This window comes from Ciconia boyciana, chromosome 14 (genome assembly GCF_034638445.1).
Source record: "Ciconia boyciana chromosome 14, ASM3463844v1, whole genome shotgun sequence".
In the NCBI taxonomy this organism is placed as follows: Eukaryota; Metazoa; Chordata; class Aves; order Ciconiiformes; family Ciconiidae; genus Ciconia; species Ciconia boyciana.
Genome location: NC_132947.1, coordinates 16,143,285 through 16,163,741, shown reverse-complemented (window position 1 = coordinate 16,163,741; position 20,457 = coordinate 16,143,285). Strand labels below are relative to the sequence as shown.

At 37.6% G+C, this 20,457-nt stretch overlaps 1 protein-coding gene across 4 annotated transcripts in view; it reads right to left on the bottom strand.

Annotated features, from left to right (window-relative positions):
- Nucleotides 1-20,457, bottom strand: part of ITCH (itchy E3 ubiquitin protein ligase) — a 67,062-nt gene that overhangs the window by 35,932 nt on the left and 10,673 nt on the right. For 2 of the 4 annotated variants that reach the window (XR_012045103.1, XM_072878867.1), the window contains exons 1-3: nucleotides 5,373-5,519; nucleotides 4,194-4,284; nucleotides 1,412-1,550 (exon numbers count right to left, since the gene is read on the bottom strand). Coding sequence is in view for 3 of the 4 variants with exons in the window: in XM_072878867.1 (XP_072734968.1) it covers nucleotides 1,412-1,550; nucleotides 4,194-4,284; nucleotides 5,373-5,390 (248 nt within the window). In the remaining variant the exon portion in view is untranslated. Of the gene's footprint in view, nucleotides 1-1,411; nucleotides 1,551-4,193; nucleotides 4,287-5,372; nucleotides 5,520-20,457 lie in introns of those variants that run through there. The other 2 variants (XM_072878868.1, XM_072878869.1) reach the window with 2 other exon arrangements.

Here is a 20,457-nt window from a genome sequence, read left to right as displayed (position 1 = left end):
CGTAATGGCAACTTCAAAGTAATTTTTAATACTGATATTCTTTTTCTATAAGGAACATTCTAACGTTTATATATTTTTAAATTATTTTAATTGTAAGAAACAGGTATTATAAATGACTGTTTATTTTCTCTGACTGGACAATTTCACTTGTATATGGTTGATAAATCCAGACTTTCAGTCAGACAACCCCTTCAGAATACGCAGCTCCACCTAACAGACTGCCTCCTAGAAGAGGAACCCATGGTTCCATACCCATTTGCAGAAGCCATTACACTTCTTTTTATTCTGAATCTGAATGTAAGCAGCTGTGTCAAAATATTTCCTAAAAAAACAATTAACTTACTCCACTAAGTTCCATGTAGCATTAGGGTAATCTTCAATGAAGCTGATATGCATTGGGTGCCTCTGCTCAACGCTTACTGAACAAGAGCAAAAATTGCCCATGTATTATCATGTGGACTTGCACAGCGCAAGCTACCAACATTTCAATTAAAAAAAAAGTAAAAAGGCAGGCTTTAAAAGCTAAAAGAAAATTCTGCTCTTGTACATTGACGTGCATGTAAAGTGCAAGGTTTTCTTTTTCTCAAAATACTTCTTTGCAGTAGAAAGCAAGGTAAATAGTAGTAACTAAAACTTCATAATAATCTGAATTACAAGAAAAGAACAGGCACAAAAAAGGTTTTAATCAGGCAGGAACGTTCAAGATGCCTCAAGAATAATAATCTAGAATTTAAGGATAAGCAAATGTGCAAGCACAAGACTGACCTTTATCCCAGTGTTCCATGAGACACATTCGTAAGAGAAAACTAAATTTTATAGAAGCTGCAGATAATTTTTTTCCTGTGCTTTATACTTCCTATAATCTCACAACACAAATACTGGGCCAAGCAAAAATCAACAGCTGTGTTCATCTTGAATCTAATGTTAGTTTTGTACTCTGAAGGCACAAATTAATCTGGATTTTGTACTTGTGATTGAATTTAGACGTGCGCAAGGCAGAGCTAACAACCTGTGCTATTGCATGGTACACAACAAAGTGGTACACAAAGAACAGCTACACTTTTCAGCCACAGAATTTCTGAAACACCGTAACCTTAAACGTGACAACAAAAACATGCATGGGACTGTCGGGTTTAATATCAAAATTACCCTACTCACAGAATTAAAGCTCCTTTGATATGCCACATACATTAATACAGAATACATTCCTTCATAAGCACTGGGTCTTTTCCATAGGAAATAATGCAAAATAGTTTGTAAATATATCTTCCAGGCTCCAAAAATTACACAAATATCTTCTTATCATGTAATATTGAATGCCTTGCTTAAAATAAAAATGCAACCCCTAAGTCCACTGTCAATTGCATTAATTTAGCTCAAATAAATTGGAAAACAAAACCATCAAACCTACACTGTAAGATGCTGTTTCCATTTCGGACTATTTGTATTGTTGCATTTTTCTGTCTTCTTTGACTGTCCATCTACTGAGACTTCCACATAAGGGCTAGGTCCAAACCATTTATTTTTTTCTTTCAGTTTTGCTGAAATAACTGTTAAGAAAGAGAAAAATAATAATTTACTGAATAAGATTTCAATTGCAAATAATATTTTTCAGTTGTGTGCTTCAGTATTCAAGTATCACGTCATTGATGCCTGACCATAAAGCTCAAGAAATAAAAATACATTACGCAGACAAAAATGTTCTTACATTCCAGATCATTTTATACAACGCTATAGCTCACACAAATGCCTAAAACATGCAACAGTACTTCTATAACATCACACACTATAATTAATAAAAATTAGTATAAGATCCACAAAAGCGCTTAGGTGTTGAAAGTAGAAAAGATCCTCTACAACCTCCTCCTGTCTATCACCAGCCTAGAGAACTCCTGGAGTTTATTATGCTTGCTTGTTAAAAAGCTCAAAACATGATCTGTCTCTCTCGTTAAGGAATCATGGAAAACTGCCACCACTTCTGGTGAAAAGAACAACATTAAGAAAAAGAACTTTGTGTTAAGTTTTCTGTATCAAAGCAAACTTACAGAAAAGCTAGCAAAAGGCAAACTCTGAGTTGCAGTAACTACCTACTCTTCTAGAAACAATAAAACCTGGACAGGACTCGCAGTTCTAGAGCTTTAATTTGGGGGTGGGGTGGGGTGTGTGTTTTGGGTTTTTGTTAATTTGTTTTTGGTTTGGGGGGTTTTTTTGTTTGTTTTGGGTTTGTTGGTTTGGTTTTTTTTAACATTCAACATCATTGACTGCAACGCTCCTGTCTTTCCAAACACCATGGCTATGCTGCCTCCATTTAGCTAAAGCAGCATGCACGTGCATGACTACCCCTGACACTTGACTCTTAGATTAGGAGTGTTCTTGGATTCCTTGGCAACACTAAATTCACAAAACAGTACTTAAGACAAAGATATTACCATTTCCAACTGGCCAGTGAACTCAACTCTGTTCTAACAAGTAACAACTTGGTCTCCTGTGTTTTTGTCACCCACCTCAGCTGCACTACCTCCTTAAAAAAAGATGACTAATTCAAGCCCATATGGCTAATCTACCTAGATTCCCTTTATAGTCTATGCTCCTTTAGAGATTTAGAGAAGTAGCTTAGTATAAACTACTCTGAACTGCTCCCAAGGGAAACTCTTTCTCTCTATATTGCAGACATCTTACAGAAATTAACTTCAGTTAGCTACCATTAATTTTCACAAATAGCTCCCCTTCCCTTCCCCTCATGTCTCCAGTACTTCTATACTACAGCATCTCATGCCTCAACATCACCAGTTATCTCAAAGACATCAAGACCTACTTTGAGGCAGCACAAATCAGCAGTCTTGTACCTACTTTCAAGGTTCGTTCTTACTCAGACAACCGGAAAGTTCATTTAAAACTAATGAAGACAGCAGAACAGGGAGGTGAGGGTAGGACAGGTGGGGGGTGCTGTTTACAGAAGTGTCTACAAAAAGGTTATGCCTCCTTGCACAGGAAATAGTTTGCTTGCAGACTGTGGCTGAACTACAGAAATTAAGAACTACCGTTCAAACATCTTAAGTCTCAATTCTAAACACTAAGACATTTCTTCCACTTCACTTTCTTTATGCAAGTCACAGGCCTTTAATGAAGCAAGCCTTAGACAGCAATCACCACTTCAATCCTTAGCTCTGCTCTCCATAGCTATGCAGAGGATGTACCTCATTCCAAACCTCTTCATTTTTTCTCTCTAATATCAACCTGTAGAGACAAGATTTCTCTTAAAATCTCACAGCCTACTGAGAAAAAACAAGCTTGTGATCTCAGTGTGACAACTAGAGCCAGTATAACTTACTCAGTTCCAACCTCCTTCCTAGCCTAAAGCTTTCCCATCTATTATTGACAATTCTTTTCATCCCCACAATATCAACTTTGTGAAACTTCTGCGTATACCCACAGATCTTCCACACGGAGAGTGCAAAATTTACCCTTGATGCTTCTAAACATAGACCTGCATGCATCCACAGATCTCCCATTCCCAGGCTTCAGCTTTTATGCTTCAGTAAAATTTGTCAGAGAGCAAAAGTGAGGAAAACTTGGTAATTAAGTTTCAACAGCTGCTCTGTTGGTGGGGCACTACAAAAAGCAAAGCATGTCATGGAAATCCATTCCTATGCAATCTACAGGTGCTCAATTACAGTAATATTCTCACCAACACTTTTATTAAAGCTCCTTTACAATGGTGGCCATAAAAACATGTAACAAGGGAGAAGCAGTAAGTCAAATTTAATGAACAGAAGTTCAGATTTACTTAGCTTGAGGTGTAAAAAGATTGTTAGGAGAAAGTATTAGATTTGGTATTATGTCAAGTGTTAGTAACTGAAAGCAGTATCACATTACATTATTACATTTCAAAGAGGACTGTTCTGTATAATTTACTTTACAGCATTCAAAAAGAATTACTCCTTCCTTTTCTTTTTTTTTACACAAAAATTTATAATTTCAAAATGCATTTTAGATATAATCCTGAATAAAATAGCTATATATCTGACAAGTAATGATAGCATAACACCATCAATTTTATTGTGTGACTTCTCTTGGGTTTTGTACAACTCAAAACTTCCTGAAATGCAACATACTAGTAACTTCCATTTAATTGTGGGAAAAACACTTTTACATTTCTAACCAGAAAAGATACATCCTTTCAAAAGGCTTACCAGTGATTTGGAGCTGTGATTTCATGGATAACCCACTGGATGGTCCTGATCTGGACCCACTGCCAGCCATAATACGGGCTGGATCTTGAATCTGGATGAAGAGACAATGTAAACATTTGAATCCTCAGACACTCAAAAATTAAATCATCTGGTTTTTGACACGTAGACACATTATATTGCAAACAAAACCACCACACTTGTTTTCTTTCTAGTTCCTTTCCATTACCCCAAAGTACAGAAAATGGTTTACAAAGGGCTTCACCTCTACTATTACATGATCTGTAAATATTCACGTCCTACACAAAAGAGGTCTTTTGATTTTGTCCCTTCAATTTGCCAATTAACTGAGAGTCAATGATGTTCTAATCGCAAAGTTTGCTGTACCTCTTATGTCTGAAAATATCTGCCTATTTTGCTGTCGTAATTCCTGAGTAAGAAGTTTAGCTTCCCATGCCCAGTATTACTTGGTTTAAAAAAAAAAAAAAGAAAACCACAATCCACAGGCATAGGAAAAAATTAAAAAGAAAATTTCAAATTTAAAGACACCTGCTTCTGTATGCCTTTTGTTTTCACTTGGTCAGATCAAGTCTACAGACAGGGGCTGTAATTCTACAAAGCACTTCACTAAAAGAGGAAATACATCACTTCTGAAAGAGGGTAAGACAACCTTTACAGCCCAACCTTCCCTCTCACCACACCCCAACCCTCACACCTGTGCTAGCCTGATCCTCCTAGCCCCAAGGCAAGCAGGTATTCCTACTATTCTCTGAACTTAATTCAATTCAGTATTCGGTTTTGGGGGGTGGGAAGAAAAGTGGACAATGTGCATCATATAGCTTCAATATTAACAGATGAAATTAATAGTGTGCTATTATATTAAAAATATACATCACTTTGGAAATATCCAGATATCCTTGTCTCCTAATTCACTTTTAAAACACATTTTCAGCTCAACATCCCTTACCAACTGAACTAGATATGTATCAGTAAGTCCTCTACAGCAGATTACCCACTGGAAAATGAATGGGTGATTGAGGACTCCAAATTAGCTGCTGGATACAACTTTTAGACTACTTACTACATCCCTCTCATGCCGTGTTCCCTCCTTTGTGCCATTTCCTGTCTTCTGTGGTCATAACCTACTGCAAAACCATTCACCCACCTATGAGTCTGACCTACCTCTCTCTGGGCTCCCATCTATTGCGAGGCTCAGCTACTCTGGCCAAGGGGTTGGCTAATCAGCACACACCAATCTCCCAGCCCACTGCTGCAGATCTTTGGTCAGCCACCAAATCTGAATCCCAAAGCAGATCAAGTATCACATGCCAGCTCTCAGGTCATTTTCTGCACACAACATTATTTCCAAGGAGGAAAGTAACATATTAGCTTAAGCTGCTGCTATCTGTATCTTGAGTACAAAACACTATACATATTAACTCACCAACTGATAACAGCACAAGCAGTCTAAACAACTGCATGTCTTAATCTCTGCATGCCATGCAAAACAGAATTTGTAAAAGGAGACCAGATCCGAATATCACAACTTTCTTTTTAGAGGCTGCAATCTGAAGCAAAAGTCTGTATACTGTGACAATTACTGTGAAATTGATAATTCCACAGGTATTTCGAACGCGGTAAAATGGGAAGTTATTGTATCCTACAGCTTGTTGATGCTAGTGTTAACTGCTGGAGAATATGACACCACCAAAAAAAGTACTAATGACTTGCTTAAATAGTGTATAGTGTTATTAGTGGAGTCCAGTACTGTTAATTACTAGATTCTAGATGTGAATCTCACAAATCTAAATCCTGCTAGAGTGAGAAAGCTTTTAACAGAAGTATTTCAAAAGTAGTCTAATTTAAAAGATGTAGAGGACAATTCTTAATTCTGATCCTGTGATTAGTTCTACCAAACTCATTATATATCCTTTATGCTTTAAGAAAGCAGTTGAATAGCGTCTAGACCAATACAAACATACTGGATAGCCTAAAGGAATTTGCATTTACAGAAGAGCTGCTATTTTACACTTGGAGAAATAACACTGCACATCATATAAATGCAATTACTGAAGGTGATAATTTTCAACTGAAGTCATACAGTAAGCACATACAGCATACAACATTCATTCAGAAGCACATGTTAAAGCTAAGTTTCATTTCTAAGCCTGCAAAATACACTCATTAAAACAATTTTCCTAATATTTGATCATTTTCATTGAGAATATGCAGAAAAAATTCTAGCTGCTTAATCACATCTGAAATCACTGTCCTGCAAACATTTGTTGAGTTAGCACATGTATATTGCAAGTGAGTACGTAGTGAGACATAGTTTTCACTAACAACTAGCTTAAGCAAAATTTCAAGAATCTATTGCCTCCCAATACTTCTAAAAAAAAAGAAACTGCATTACACATTGTTTAGTCCTCTCAGCTGCCATAAAGTTGCTAATTGTTTTTGAACAATAAAACTGAAGAGCCTTATTTTATTGCACACCTCTAAAATCCAGAGGCTCTTCACTTGAAGCAAGCTCCATTAGCTAACCAGGAAAAAGGAGAGTTCCAGAGGCAGAAGCAGCAAGCAACACTTTACCTGTGCCCTGCACTTCAATAGCCCTATTTCTCTTTTCATGTTTTCAAACACCTTGACCCCAATGCCTCTTCTGCTCCCCTTAACTGCCAGCTGAAAAAGACTCAGCAAGCAGAATAGCTGGTTCCATGCCAGGCATCCAGCAAGGATGAACTCACTGCAGCTTTTCTCTCAGCCAGGCCCTCATTTAAGTCTCTTCCCTACCATGCACGTACATACTCCATCCAGATTTTTCGTAAATCATCAGAATTTAATCAACTTTGATACCTCCATCTCCACCAATTTTTAGCTGGAATGGATCAGCAATTAAGAAAGTTTGTAGTGCAACACACAGGAAAAGGGGAAGAAGAGAGCAGAACAGGACTGGCAGGTAGAACTGTATACACCTCATTTTCTTAGGAAACAAGGCTAAAATATATTAATTAGTCAAATAAGAATCCATGATGATTAATGAACTACACTTTGAGGAAGCACAAAGAGATTGCAAAAGACAATAACCCCACAAGTCACATACATCCAGATGATTTCTACATTTAAACTTAATTTTTAGCATTTAACTCCTCTTTGTTTATATAACAAATACACACACAAATTAAATCTGTTTGGTAAGAAACTACTGTATTAACAACTGTTTTTAATGGTAAGACTGGATATGATTTCAGCTCAAAAATAGCCTAGGGCTACTTATAAACTTAATCACAAAATAAGACAACGTACACTCTTCAATCATTATTAAAATACTTCCATTTAGTTTTATTACAATAGAAACAATATTTAGGATTCTGTGAAAAGCAAATGTCTTCATTTAAGACAAGCAGTTCTGTCAGCAACTGGATGTGAACAGGCCATCATGTGCCAACACCAAGAAGTATTTTAACTGTACTAGACCTTTGGACCCCTTGCCAGTGGAAAGGAATATAATGATTGCTTTCAAACTATGTTATAAATAATCATTTTATGAACGAAAATATAATTCGAGAAATCATTATAAACTAGGTATGTTTGCTTTATAAATTCATTGTAATGCAACAAGTACTTCCACAAGTTGAAACTGTAATTCCAAATAACTGAGAATGCATACACAAGTTATTTTCTGCAGTAGAAAATTATACACATCTTCATAAATATTTAGGGATTTGGTTTGGGTTGGGTTTTTTTGTTTTGCTTAGGTTTGGTTTTGTTTTAAATTATAGTAAGCTCATAATGCCATTTTTTTCCCTCTGGTGCTGCTACCCACTTCCAAGAAACCTGCCCGAATTTGAAATTTAGGAACATTATTTGAAAGGTTTGAAAGCTGTGACAGAGAGCAGGGCAGCGTAACAGACACTGGGAGCACGATCACGTAAGTATAATTTTATTAGAAATGAACAAGACAAATTATTTGGCATATAAAAAGTATAATACACAATAATACAGAATTCATATCCTCTTGTCATTAAATATAAACCATTCAAATGCTAGCCTGAATTTCTTCAGTGGCTGCATACCTACTCCCAGGTAGGTTGGTTTGGTTTTGTAACATGCTACCATAATGTGTAGATTATTAGATAAATTATGTTCAGCTTCATAATTGCATATGCCATTGTTTGTACTCAGGCAGGTTTGAACAAACATTGCTTAAAATAAATCTGCCTCACAGTAGGAAACTCGGTCCACGCATCCTTTTGGGATTCAGTTCTTTGAATTCCACCTCTAACTAGAGTGATTTCTCAGAAGCCTCCCCTATGGCACGGCCTGACGCTGTTAGGCCAAACTGCATCATCTTCAGTGGCATTTTAATCCAAGACAGCAAATTTCATCACCAGACTTTTTTGTGGGAGTGGTACGGAAGAAGAAATTCTAGAGGAGCACAGCCCAGATGCTACAAACACTTTCAGAAAAAGGAAAGCAGAAAGGGAGGATCCTCGTTTATTTTTCTTTTAAACAAATCATGAGAAAGAGTGGGGAGAAAAGCAGCTTTGAGTGCTTCTTGGTCAAAGCAAAGTAAGGGAAGATGTGGGAAGGAGCTTCTTACTCCACAAATTCAGGGAGTGTAAAAAGAAGAAAAATGCTATCAGAGGCTTGAGAGATCTTCAGAGTGTGACACCAATTTAACTTATGGTGACTTTATTCAGTGATGGTATTAATCTGTTAAAGAACTGACTTATCAAATAAGGTAATTTTGTTTCATATTTATTTGAAAGAACAGAATACAACTAGGTCAGAATGAAATCCTGTGACTGTATATTATACATGCATAGCTTTGAAAATATGTTGGCACATGCTCTTTATAATTTAAAAAATACTGAAATAATTGCACATTGTTGGCTGCTGTAAGCCTTATGTTTAGCAATTAATTTTAAGAACAGGCTAAACCACTCTTTACAGGTGTACCAATTCAAACTGTATTTGCTGTTTCAATAATCCAGTTTAAAAAAAAAAATCGCATAATGAAAAAAATTTCTTTTACATACCTAGTAATTTTAACAATGGTTTTGAAAACGTCACTGTGTAACACAGGAATACAGGCTTTTGGAAAAAGTGTAAAATATACAAAGTTTTGTTTAAAAAACTGCATGTAAGATGTAGCATGTCCTGTTTACAACAGCTAATTTTTTTTTTATCAACAGGTATGTGAGTTACAGACAATTGAGATTAGACTAGATATTTCAGAGAAAGTTCAAAGTCACCTGTTTACATTAATACTGCACTTTTTTGTGTGCAAGAAATTAAATACAAATGCTTCCTCTCCTTCCCCAAAAAGACTGAAGCCTCTTTTTAATTGAAGGCATGCATATTGTGGAAAAGTTCTTTTCTCTTAAATGTTAGATATAATTACCCAGTAAGGCTAGGCAGAGACAGCAAGTTTGGCAACTTGTTTAGCAAATTTGCAGTTACTTTAACTGTTTAAGTTTCATCTTTAAAGTAAAAAGTGGTCTGACAAAGCTGTTTTTATTGTTTTACATTTTTAACGGTTTTTTCCCTAAAATAAGTTTTAAGGATATGGTCAGTTTTGCCCAAACAAGTAAGATGACATATGGAAAGAAAGAAACTGCTGAGTAATCAACCAGGAAGAAAATAACTGAGAGAAGATGATAAGAGTGTTGAGTACACGTTGGAAAGAGAAGCAATTATGAGGTTTGCATCAAGGGATATTTATATAAGGAATGGAAACAAAGAGGATTTTAACAGCAGAATGCAGCTTGGCCATCACTTTATGTGAGCAGCACTACACCTCTTTACTGAAAATGCAGTAAAAGCAAAGTAGTCCCTGCCATAATACGTGTTGAAATTTAAAATCCAGATGCCTAAATTGTTTTTTTAACAAATGGGAAATACAGTGCATACTGGGTCCAAAAACAGACTCTAGGTTGAATTACTGAGCTGCTGTTGGCATATCTCCACTGCTATCAGTAACTGTACTCACCAGATCAGAGCCAGCACTGTGATACGCCAGTTAGCACTACAGGCACACCTCCCTTCTGCTGTGTACATGCGCAGTTTAACTATTTACAAAGCTAACATACAGGCAGCTGTTCTGATAAGAATGAGTGAGATGCAGACTCAAAGGCAACACTTGAGCCAATTCAATATACTAGCTAAAAATATATTTGTGGAAAATACAATTTATTCAGTTTGGGAAGCAACCCAAGTGACATGACCTTCAGAGGCTGCAATGAGGGAAAAGCAAGATACATAAACCACGAAAGATAGGAGAAGAGCTGCCCAACTTCTGTCTTTTCCCTACTGTGGACTTGCTAATAAGAAATCCTTGACATTGAAGTAGAAACTTAATCCATTATGCTGTCTTAAAAATGTATATTTTACATTTTTCTCTAATTCACATATACAATATATACAAGCCATTGTACTTTTGGCTCAACACAGGAACCACTTTCTCCTTATGTCTGCTTACAAAGTATCATTTCTACAGCCTTTCAAAGGACAGTGGTATATCAGAGTCAGAAGTCACATCCCCTTTAAATCAACAGGTCTAATTATATTTTATGAGATTACCTAAATCTGTTCTAGATAACTACCATCCTGAATCTTTCTATTGGATGTTTTTCTGCTACAAGTAAACATACCTTGTAGAGAATTGTAATGGAGATGTTAAGACTGGTATGAACAAAGAAGGAATGGAAACATGCATACATAAATCAGGAAAACAAACGTTAAAAGAATGGCTTTTATTGATAACCAAGGACACTTCTTGCAGCAATAAAACTGAGGAGTGTTTGTGTCAAGACCAGGATGCTGTCGCTCTGGTAAGACTACAGCACAGATGACTGGCCAGCAAAACAGCCTGTGCTTTAAAGAGAGGAGAGTGCCAACAGGGTTACAGCACATCATATATGTCATTCCTTTTCCTGTTAGCCCAACAGGAAAACACACAGTAGCTATAAAGATATGGATATTCCAAATCAGGAAAAAACAACTAGCATTAAGCCTTCACTTAAGATTTATGGAGGCTGAAGTAAGCCAGATTCCCAAGCAAAGGACTAGTGTAAAACAACTCTTGACTCCCAAAGGATATAAAATATCTGTCTATGAAGTAGTTTGTTGTCACCAAAAGGAGCCCAAAGCATGATAAGCAACTGACAGATACCATTAGCTCCATCCTCCATGTTGCACATGAGACACACTGGCTATACCACCTCAACACACAAAAATGTCCCGGTGCTTGTGAGTACACGAGCGCAAGAGAGAGCAAATGAAATGTACGAGAGAATGAGTGTGAGCGGGTAAAATTAGTTTGAGACTTTAAGAGTAAATACCACATTCCCTTCCTGTAAAGTCTCACACTGAGTTTTGTTACACTAATTACACTAATTTTGTTACACTAATTACAACCTCATACACAACATGAATTATAATCGGTCTGACACCATATTGATATCCTGCAATAGGATCAAAGATGGCTCTATTCTATGTCATGAACAGATTTTAAATTACAGTAGCAAAGACTACGGAACTACAGACTAACACCTTTCCTAAAAACACTCGGACAATTATTTATGCAACACTAATCCTCAGCACTGATTCCTTGTTTTTCCTAAGTATCTACCACTTCAAAAGAGAACTGAACATGGGAAACTCTTCTGAATCCAAAGTTTCTAAGTCGGAAAAGCTGACAAACATTTAACATGACTACGAAAACAAAGAGATTGCCCAAGGAAAGACAGAATAACTCTGGAAATGTTGTGGCCAGACACCCAGTGATATTCACACTGTAACTTCCACCTCAATACCACGGATCATCAGTGTTCCTTATGCAAACTGCAGATTAAAAAAACCGGTCCATCAACTTCAGCCGGCAGAGAAAAATGCTTCCAACAACACTGCTTGCAATCCAAATTAAACTATGTCTTCAGGCCTCCCAAACCAAAGACTTACATCAAAATTATAGAGAATTTGTTCATCAGCATTTCTATGCACCAAGAAGCCTGCTTGTGTAACCTGCACCTCAGCAGAAATATTTCATATGGCTTTTTTCTACATACATATATATTTGATACTGAATACAAGAATAGGAAAAAAGACATGTAAAAAACAGTACTGCAATATACAAAATTAAAAAAAAAAAAATCATGTAATTTGACAGTTTTTTCCCCTTTCAGTAGTACATCAGTAATTCCCCAACCACAAGCTGCTGTTAGACTAAAGGACAGGCAGGCAGGACAAAAGGGACAAAACAGACTTTGCCACCAACTCTGATAACTTGCCAATGAATTTCCTTCCTAACTAAAAGGATGTTAGCTTTTACTAACTTTTAAGAAATGCTCAAAGACGGGAAAAGAGACAAAAGTGTACATGAACATCGTATGCCTTTTGCTTGATTCGAAAAGGCCTGGCAAGAAAAGCCACTGCAGAGAGCTGCACGAGATAATTAAAACCATTTGTGAAAACAAAGAGAGAGTCTATTTTTATTTCAGCGATTTCCTTCTCATGGTACAATCCATTTCAAAGAGGACAACAATTCATATATGCAAACCACTAAGCTAAAACTGGTTCACTGCTGTAATCTTAGAAATAGAGCAATACTTAAAATGGCTGGTTCTTAAATACCACCGTTGGAAAACAAGATTATCTTAAACTTGGCATGTATGTTAACCCACAGTTGAGAGAATTAAACTGGTATTAGGAAGACAGAGAAGACAGTGAAACTGGCATTGTCGTCCACAAACTTAAAGAGATTTTTAAACTGCTGGATTTACTGGTATTAAGTGGACATTAACTGGATTAACTCCTGCATTTTACAAACCACTGCTTTTAGAAATTCATTTTGGCCTTTTTAACTCTTTTTACAAAATCTTCTGTAATAATATAGTTTCAACACAATACTACATTGACTCAGAACTACGTTTCATGTTAGTACTTCTGTGATGAGGCTTTAGGAAAATTTTTCAGTGGTAATGCACAACCAGAACAATGTTACAATCTGTGGACTGGAAGGTAAGCACTTACCTTGCTACTCACAAAGCAAGACAAATTGCTTTTCATTCAAGAAACCAGATATTCACGCCTATTCCTTTCATGGCTGAAAGTACCCAGGTGTTATCATGGACTGACAATACACTTGCAAAGTAAAAGTTTGCTTATAAGGGTTTGTGCTCTTTTATCAATTTCATGATGGGCAAAACTATTTTTGTAGGCCCCCTCTTCTGGAAGCTTACCCTATAGGTCAAGATTTTTTAATCACTATTGGTTGCCTTTTCTTGATGGAGTAACAAATCCCTAAGGGTATGAGTACAGAACGTTTTTACTTAACTTATCAAAGACAACTAATCAAATTTAGCCCCAAACCTGTCTCCATAGTAGGTGATTGTATGCGATTTACATGGCAAGGTTTTGGTAGCAGGGGGGCTGCAGGGGTGGTCACTATGAGAAGAGACCGGGGCTGCACCCATGTTGGACAGAGCCGGCTCCAAAATGGACCCAGCTCTGGCCAAAGCTGAGCCCATCAATGCTGGTAGCATCTCTGTGATAACATATTTAAGAAAAGGTAAAAAACACTGTGCAGCAGCTGTGTGAGAAAGAGAGAGAAAATGTGAGCGAAACAACTCTGCAGACACCAAAGTCACTGAAGAATGAGAGGGAGGAGGTGCTTCAGGCAACAGAGCAGAGATTTCCCTGCAGCCCATGGAGAAGACCATGATGAAGCAGGCTGTCCCCCTGCAGCCCATGGAGGACCATGCTAGAGCAGACACCCACCCTGCAGCCCGTGGAGGACCCCAACGCCAGAGCAGGCAGATGTGCCCTGAAGGAAGCTGCAGCCTGTGGAGAGCCCGCACAGGAGCAGGCTCCTGGCAGGAGCTGCAGTCCATGGAAAGGAGCCTGCGTGGGGGCAGATTTGCTGGCAGAACCTGTGGCCCATGGGGGACCCAGGCTGGAGCAGTCTGTTCCTGAAGGACTGCACCCTGTGGAAGGGACCCACACTGGAGCAATTCTTGAAGAACTGCAGCCCATGAGAAGGACTCACATTGGAGAAGTTTGTGAAGGACTGTATCCCATGAGAGGGACCCCATGCTGGAGCAGGAGAAGAGTGTGAGGACAAAGGACTGACATATACAAAGTGTTACGAACTAACCGCAACCTCCATTCCCTATTCCCCTGTGCCGCTCGGGGTGGGGAGGTGGTAGAAGAGTTGGGAATGAAGGACTGAAGCTGAGCCTGGAAAAAAAGGGGGAAGAGGGGGGAAGGTGTTTTTAGTTTTGTTTGCATTTCTTACTATTCTACTCTGTTTTTAATTGGCAATAAATTAATCTTCCCAAAGTCAAGTCTGTTTTGCACATGATGGTAACTGGTGAGTGATCTCCACATCCTTATCTCAACTAATGAGCTTTTTCAATCTTATTTTCTCCCCCCTCCTGCTGAGGAGGGAGAGTGAGAGAGCGGCTTGGTGGGCACCTGGCAGGCAGACACAGTTAACCCATCACACTGGTCTACTGTGACCATCACATTTCAGTTGCATCACATTTCTTTTAGGATTGTTTAAAGGAAGTTCAGCTTCCAAAGTACAAATTAAACTCATGATCTGAAACCTACCAGCTGACAGTATTATGATCAGAAAGCTGGTGCCCTGAAGAGGTTCCAGAGCTGGGGGTAATTGACTATATAGTGAACCAACTTCTCAGAATGAGCAATATTCTTCTTTCATAGGGAAATATCCTTTTAGCACCTCCAAATACCAAAGTTCCTCTGACCTTACACAATTCCTGTTATTAGGACTGTTAGACTGTTATTATAGATCTCTAACAAAAAGGCATCAAGGTCTAGCAATTAGAACTCTCACATCTTGTAGAAATTAATTACAGCTTTCCCTCTTAATTCTTCCACTTCTTTGCACTGTGACCCATATCCTATATGGAGCTTTGCGGAAATACAGGTTAAAAAAAATAATCTGTGCTGTAACTTCAGGGACATCCTTCCTCAGAGAGGAGGGAAAGACAAAGACTGAAGCAATGTCATCGACAAACATGTATTGACAGAGCCCTAACAGGCAAAAAGCCTTTTTATATTTCACTTTTAAAAAACAACATTGTTATATTTCCAGGTTTCTAAAGAGAAAGTACCTAGAAAGTATAAACAACATTTTCCAGTGGTAACCTTGGAAGAGAATTTTCTCAAGGGAAAAGCAGATAGTGTGGCCAGATAGTTACAAGCAGTCACTGTTAAACTGTGCACTAACAGTAAACTGACCAAGTATCCAAAAGCACTGGTGCTTTCTTTGAATCGCAGCTGTTTCATAAACACAATATTCTACAGCATGCAGCCCTGGTTACAGTTTACCTAAGTAAGACTGTACCTTAACTGTAGAAATACCTGCATTTGTTTTGTAATTCAGAGATTATATTTCTCAACGCTACTCAAATTTTATCACAAAGGACAACTTTGAGCACAAAGAAGCACTGAAGAAAAGAAGTCCAAGACAGTTACAAAACAGAGTTACCAAACGCAGCAATATTTTTTGTTCTGTCTGCCCTATAAAATCTCACCTACAGCTATGTTTACACCTCAGCTGACTCTGAGGCTAAAAGGTTCCTACAAAGCAAAAATGCCAGTCTTGAGCATCTCAGTCAAATATTCATGCCGGTGTTAGCAACAGGTTATTTTGGACTTTACCATGAAAGCATGAAAAAGAAATCTTCTGAAGAACTTCACCCAAAGTCTCTTCCTGCCTGTTGCTATGGGAAGAAGAAGGAAAGAATTTATCGAGGCCTCCACTTACCACTGGTTTAGCTACGTGACACAGCAGTGAGAAGACATGGTCACACAAATCCACAAGCCTAAGCTACTTATTCATGCATTCAATTAATTTTTAATTAGGGCAATGAAATAATCTTAATGTGATCACCCAGAGCAAAAATATTAAGTCAAAATAGTAAGGTTTTTTTTACCTTTTAAGCAATTTTCTTACTTGTAATCTATTAACTGACGATTGCCTGGAAGAGATATTTCAAATCACCTCCCTTTTACCCATCTTTTGAAGTTTTAACAGTTTTCCTGAAATGCAAGAAGTTAGTAGAAACAGTCAGGAAAAACACAAATTAACATTTCCATATTTAAAACAAAGATATTAAAGGATTAAAAGTTATTTCCCATAAAACACATGAACAAAACTTGAAAGATTAAAAAAACACCATAAAAACCAAAATCTTGCCTGTTATAAAGTGCCTAGAAAATTAAGGACAGGGAGACGAAATACATAGAACAGTCAGTGACTTTAAAGCCATGGTACAAAGCCTTGTGAAAAATTTCACACAGATGAGAAAAGTTTGCTTGGTTTTACTCTCAGATGTTTCTGAACATACTTTAAACAACTCAAGCAGCATTTATATCTTATCTCTCAGAATCTTCCTACGCATATTTTTGTTCTCCTCTATGCTGTGCATTTAAAAAAAAAAACTATCTAAAAATGATCTGAAAATAACAAATGAAAATGTGTTACTGAAAGAACACATGAGGAAACAAGGGTATCTTAAAATGAGAACACGCTTCTATGAATTACTTTCTAATTTCCTCCCCATTTTTTTTTTTTATAGAAACACACAATAATTTAGGCTGGAAAGGACCTCTGGAGGTCATCCTGTCCAACACCCTCCCAGAACTGGGCCAACTTCAAAGTTAGACCAAGCTGCTCAGAGTCTCATAAAAATGTTCAGTACACTAAACTAATAGCAAGACACAAGTTGTAGTAAAGGTATCTCAACAGATATTCACATTTCCAATACAATAACAACAAAGTGAGTGGCTCGGTGGTTTTACACAAATGCATATCCTATTTTTCTAATGCATAAATGTGCACAAATGCCTCACATTTCTAACATTTCAGGCCTTTCACATATCCCTGCCATACTGCTACTAAAACATATCAAGAGAAACAAAACATACTTAACATGAAAGTTAAAATATGAAGTTAAAATATACCTAAAGATGCATTCCTTAGAAATTTTATTCCTCTTGGTATTTGCAAGAATATTGAGAAATAGAGTGAATGAAGTGAAACAGGTGAACTCCAGAGACAACTGCCTCTTCCACCCTAAGCAGTCACCTTCCAATCAAGTTCAGTTACAAGCCAGCTTTCATTTCATAAGAGATTTCTCACAGTCAAGATAATTTACTTCTTTCAGGACTTCATGCAAACTGTAAATCAAACTGCTTTACTAAAACTGGAGGGCAAATCTAATAGTTCTAAAAAAACCCATATTATATGACAATATCTATTTTGTTACACAATTTGATTCTTAGAAGTGTAAGAATTTTTCCAGTATATGTTTGTACATTCAATTCATATAGCTCTCAATTGAAAGACTGAGAAGAGCTTCTAAGTTAACTCCTTCTGAAGCATTCTCCACCTCACTGTTTTCCAAAAATAATTCTGGGTTTAGTGAATGTAACAGCTGTTCCTTTAACACCTTAGGATGCATGCTTCCCTGCACCTTTTATCAATAAAAATCCATACAAATGCTTCCCTTTCTATCAATCTAGGTTTCTTTTTGGTTTATTTTTTCTTCTTGAAGACTTTTACTGCTTCTTCATTTTCTACACTTGTTCATATTGTATACATTCAAGGAAAATAAAAATAATTCCTTTCTAAAAGTTTTACTTAAAAATAGGTCTATTCCTTTTTAGCTTGATTTAGCTTATTGCATTGTCTTATGGCTTCTAAGCTTCACTGAGGGAAATACTTGCCAAAACAGATTCCTATTTTGTGACAGACCCATTTTTCACCTCCTGTACTCTAATCTTTCTAAAAACTCCTTGCACACACCTTTCAGAAATATGGTAGTCGACCCGTCTCTTTTTTTGTTATGGCGTCTTTTAGAATGGCAAAAGCCTTTTTCCAGCAATAAGAGTCTTTGAACTCTCACTGCATCTTCCTTAATCTGATTTGCTGTACTATGTCCACATCAGCAAGCAGCGCACTGTGATAGAAGTGGAGCTAGGAAGTAAGACAGGTCTGTAGACCCAATACAGACATTAAAACTCCAGAAATGTATACATTTTGGAACAGCTCCACTCTAATCCCACAGCTCCACACCAGTTGGACTGCAGCTTCCAGTTTAGTTTCATCCAAAAGCAATTCAGCTTCCTTGGTCCAAGTTCATTTCACAAGTCAAATCAAAGTGCAGTCTGTGAGAACAATCAGGGGATTCATTTCTGAAGTGCACTCCTTGTCCAAATTAAACCAATTAAAACACTAATGCAGATGCATTCCCTGTTTCTCCTTCACCTATTCCTCTCCGGTATGCATTCTGGCCGTATGGAAAACCTCCACAAGTTTAAGTTATGTCCACTGACTCAAGCTCATTCTTCTGCATTACTTCTGTTCTCCTTCCTTAATTCTGTGAATGTGGATATAGGTATTTTCATGCATGAGTATGCTTAGTCAATTTGTTTCAAGACTTCTACCTTTCACTCCGCTTTGACAGTCTCAGAGGAGATTCTTTCACAGAACATTTTCCTTTATAAAAATATAAAAAGGAAACCTCAAAGTTTCCCACTTTCCATCATTGGGATAGATCTGCTTTTTCCCTTCTTCTGCACAAAATCTAGGCTAGAAAATTGTTTCTGCAAAACTACTGAACCACATGACCACAGTGGTTAAAATTAAGTAAATAATAAGCATCTTTTTAGTCAAATAGATTAAGATTGCATTCAAAGACTATATCTATTTAACTTAAATGATTAATGCTGTAGGTAAAAAAGAAAAAAAAGCTCTGTTATAAAGCACAAAGTATTTGTGCCTTCAAATAGGGTAACAGATTGCGCTTCTCTGAGGCCTAAGCAATGAGCTGGACCACAGAACTACTTGTTTCATATGGAAGGAAGCCCAGTAACTGAGTACCACTATTTGTGTAAATACAAATGTTTCTTTTTACAAGCAGGATAAATTTCAAGAAGTATTAATAAGCATCTACAGAGATGTTGAAAAACTGAAGTTTCTTTTCCCATTCATTCTATGTGCTAGAGAAAATAATTCATAAAAACTAAAATTTCTGATAAATCTCTGCAGTCATGTTTAAGCTCAGTGAAGCCCATACTGTGCCATGTAAAAGTGAAAAGGTCACTCAGCTCCTCTAGGTGACTCTCCACATTCCTGGATACTAAAAAAAGCAAATGTCACTCCTTTCTTCAAAAGAGCAAGACGGATGATCCAAGAAACTACAGGCTGGTCAGTCTCATTTCAATCCTGGGGAAGGTCAGAGAGCAAATTCTCATAGGAGCCATTTCCAAACATATTATGGACAAGAAGGTGATTTGGATTAGTCAGCATGGATTTATGAGGGGGAAATCATGTTTGACCAACCTGACAGCTTTCTATGACAAGATGACTTGGTAGCTGAGAAGACAGCAGTGGATGCTGATTATCTTTGACACTGTCTCCTGTAACATCCTCATAGACGAGATTAAGAAGTATGGGTGGGGTAGACTGAAAACCTGGCTGAACTGCAAGGCTCAAAGGGTTGTGATTAGTGGTACGCAGTCCAGTTAGAGGCCAGTCATTAGTGCTGTATCCCAGGGGTACTATACTGCACCAATACTGTTTAATTTCTTCATTTATGACCTGGACAATGGGACCAAGCTCGCTCTCAGCAAATATGCTGATGAAACAAAAGTTCCACAAAGGGAAGTGCAAAGTTCTGTACCTGGGGAGGAACAAACCCATGCACCAGTAAAGGCTGGGGGGCAGCTGAACAGAAAGGAACTTTGCAGAAAACATCGGTCCTGTTGAACACAAACTAGCAATGCCTTCCTTGCAGCACAAATAAGGGTTGTCAACATCCTGGGCTGCATTAGGAAAAGCATCACTAGCAGGATGAGGAAGGTGGTCCTTCCCCTGTACTCAACACCAGTGAGACCACATCTGGTGTGCTAGTGTGTCTAGTTCTGGGCTCCCCAAATCAACAGTGACACAGACGTACTGGAGTGGCACCAGCAAAGGGCCACAGAGATATTGGAACATGACATATGGGGAGAGGCTGAGACACCTAGAATTGTTAAGCCTGGAAAAGACAATGCTCGGGAGGATCTTATCAGTGTGTATAAATACCTGAAGGGGGTATAAAGGGTTAAAAAGATGAAGCCAGACTCTCCCCAGCAGCACTTAGTGACTGGGACAATAGGCAGTGGGCACAAATTAAAATACAGGAAATTCCACTGAAAAACAGGGGATTTAATTATTTATTTTACT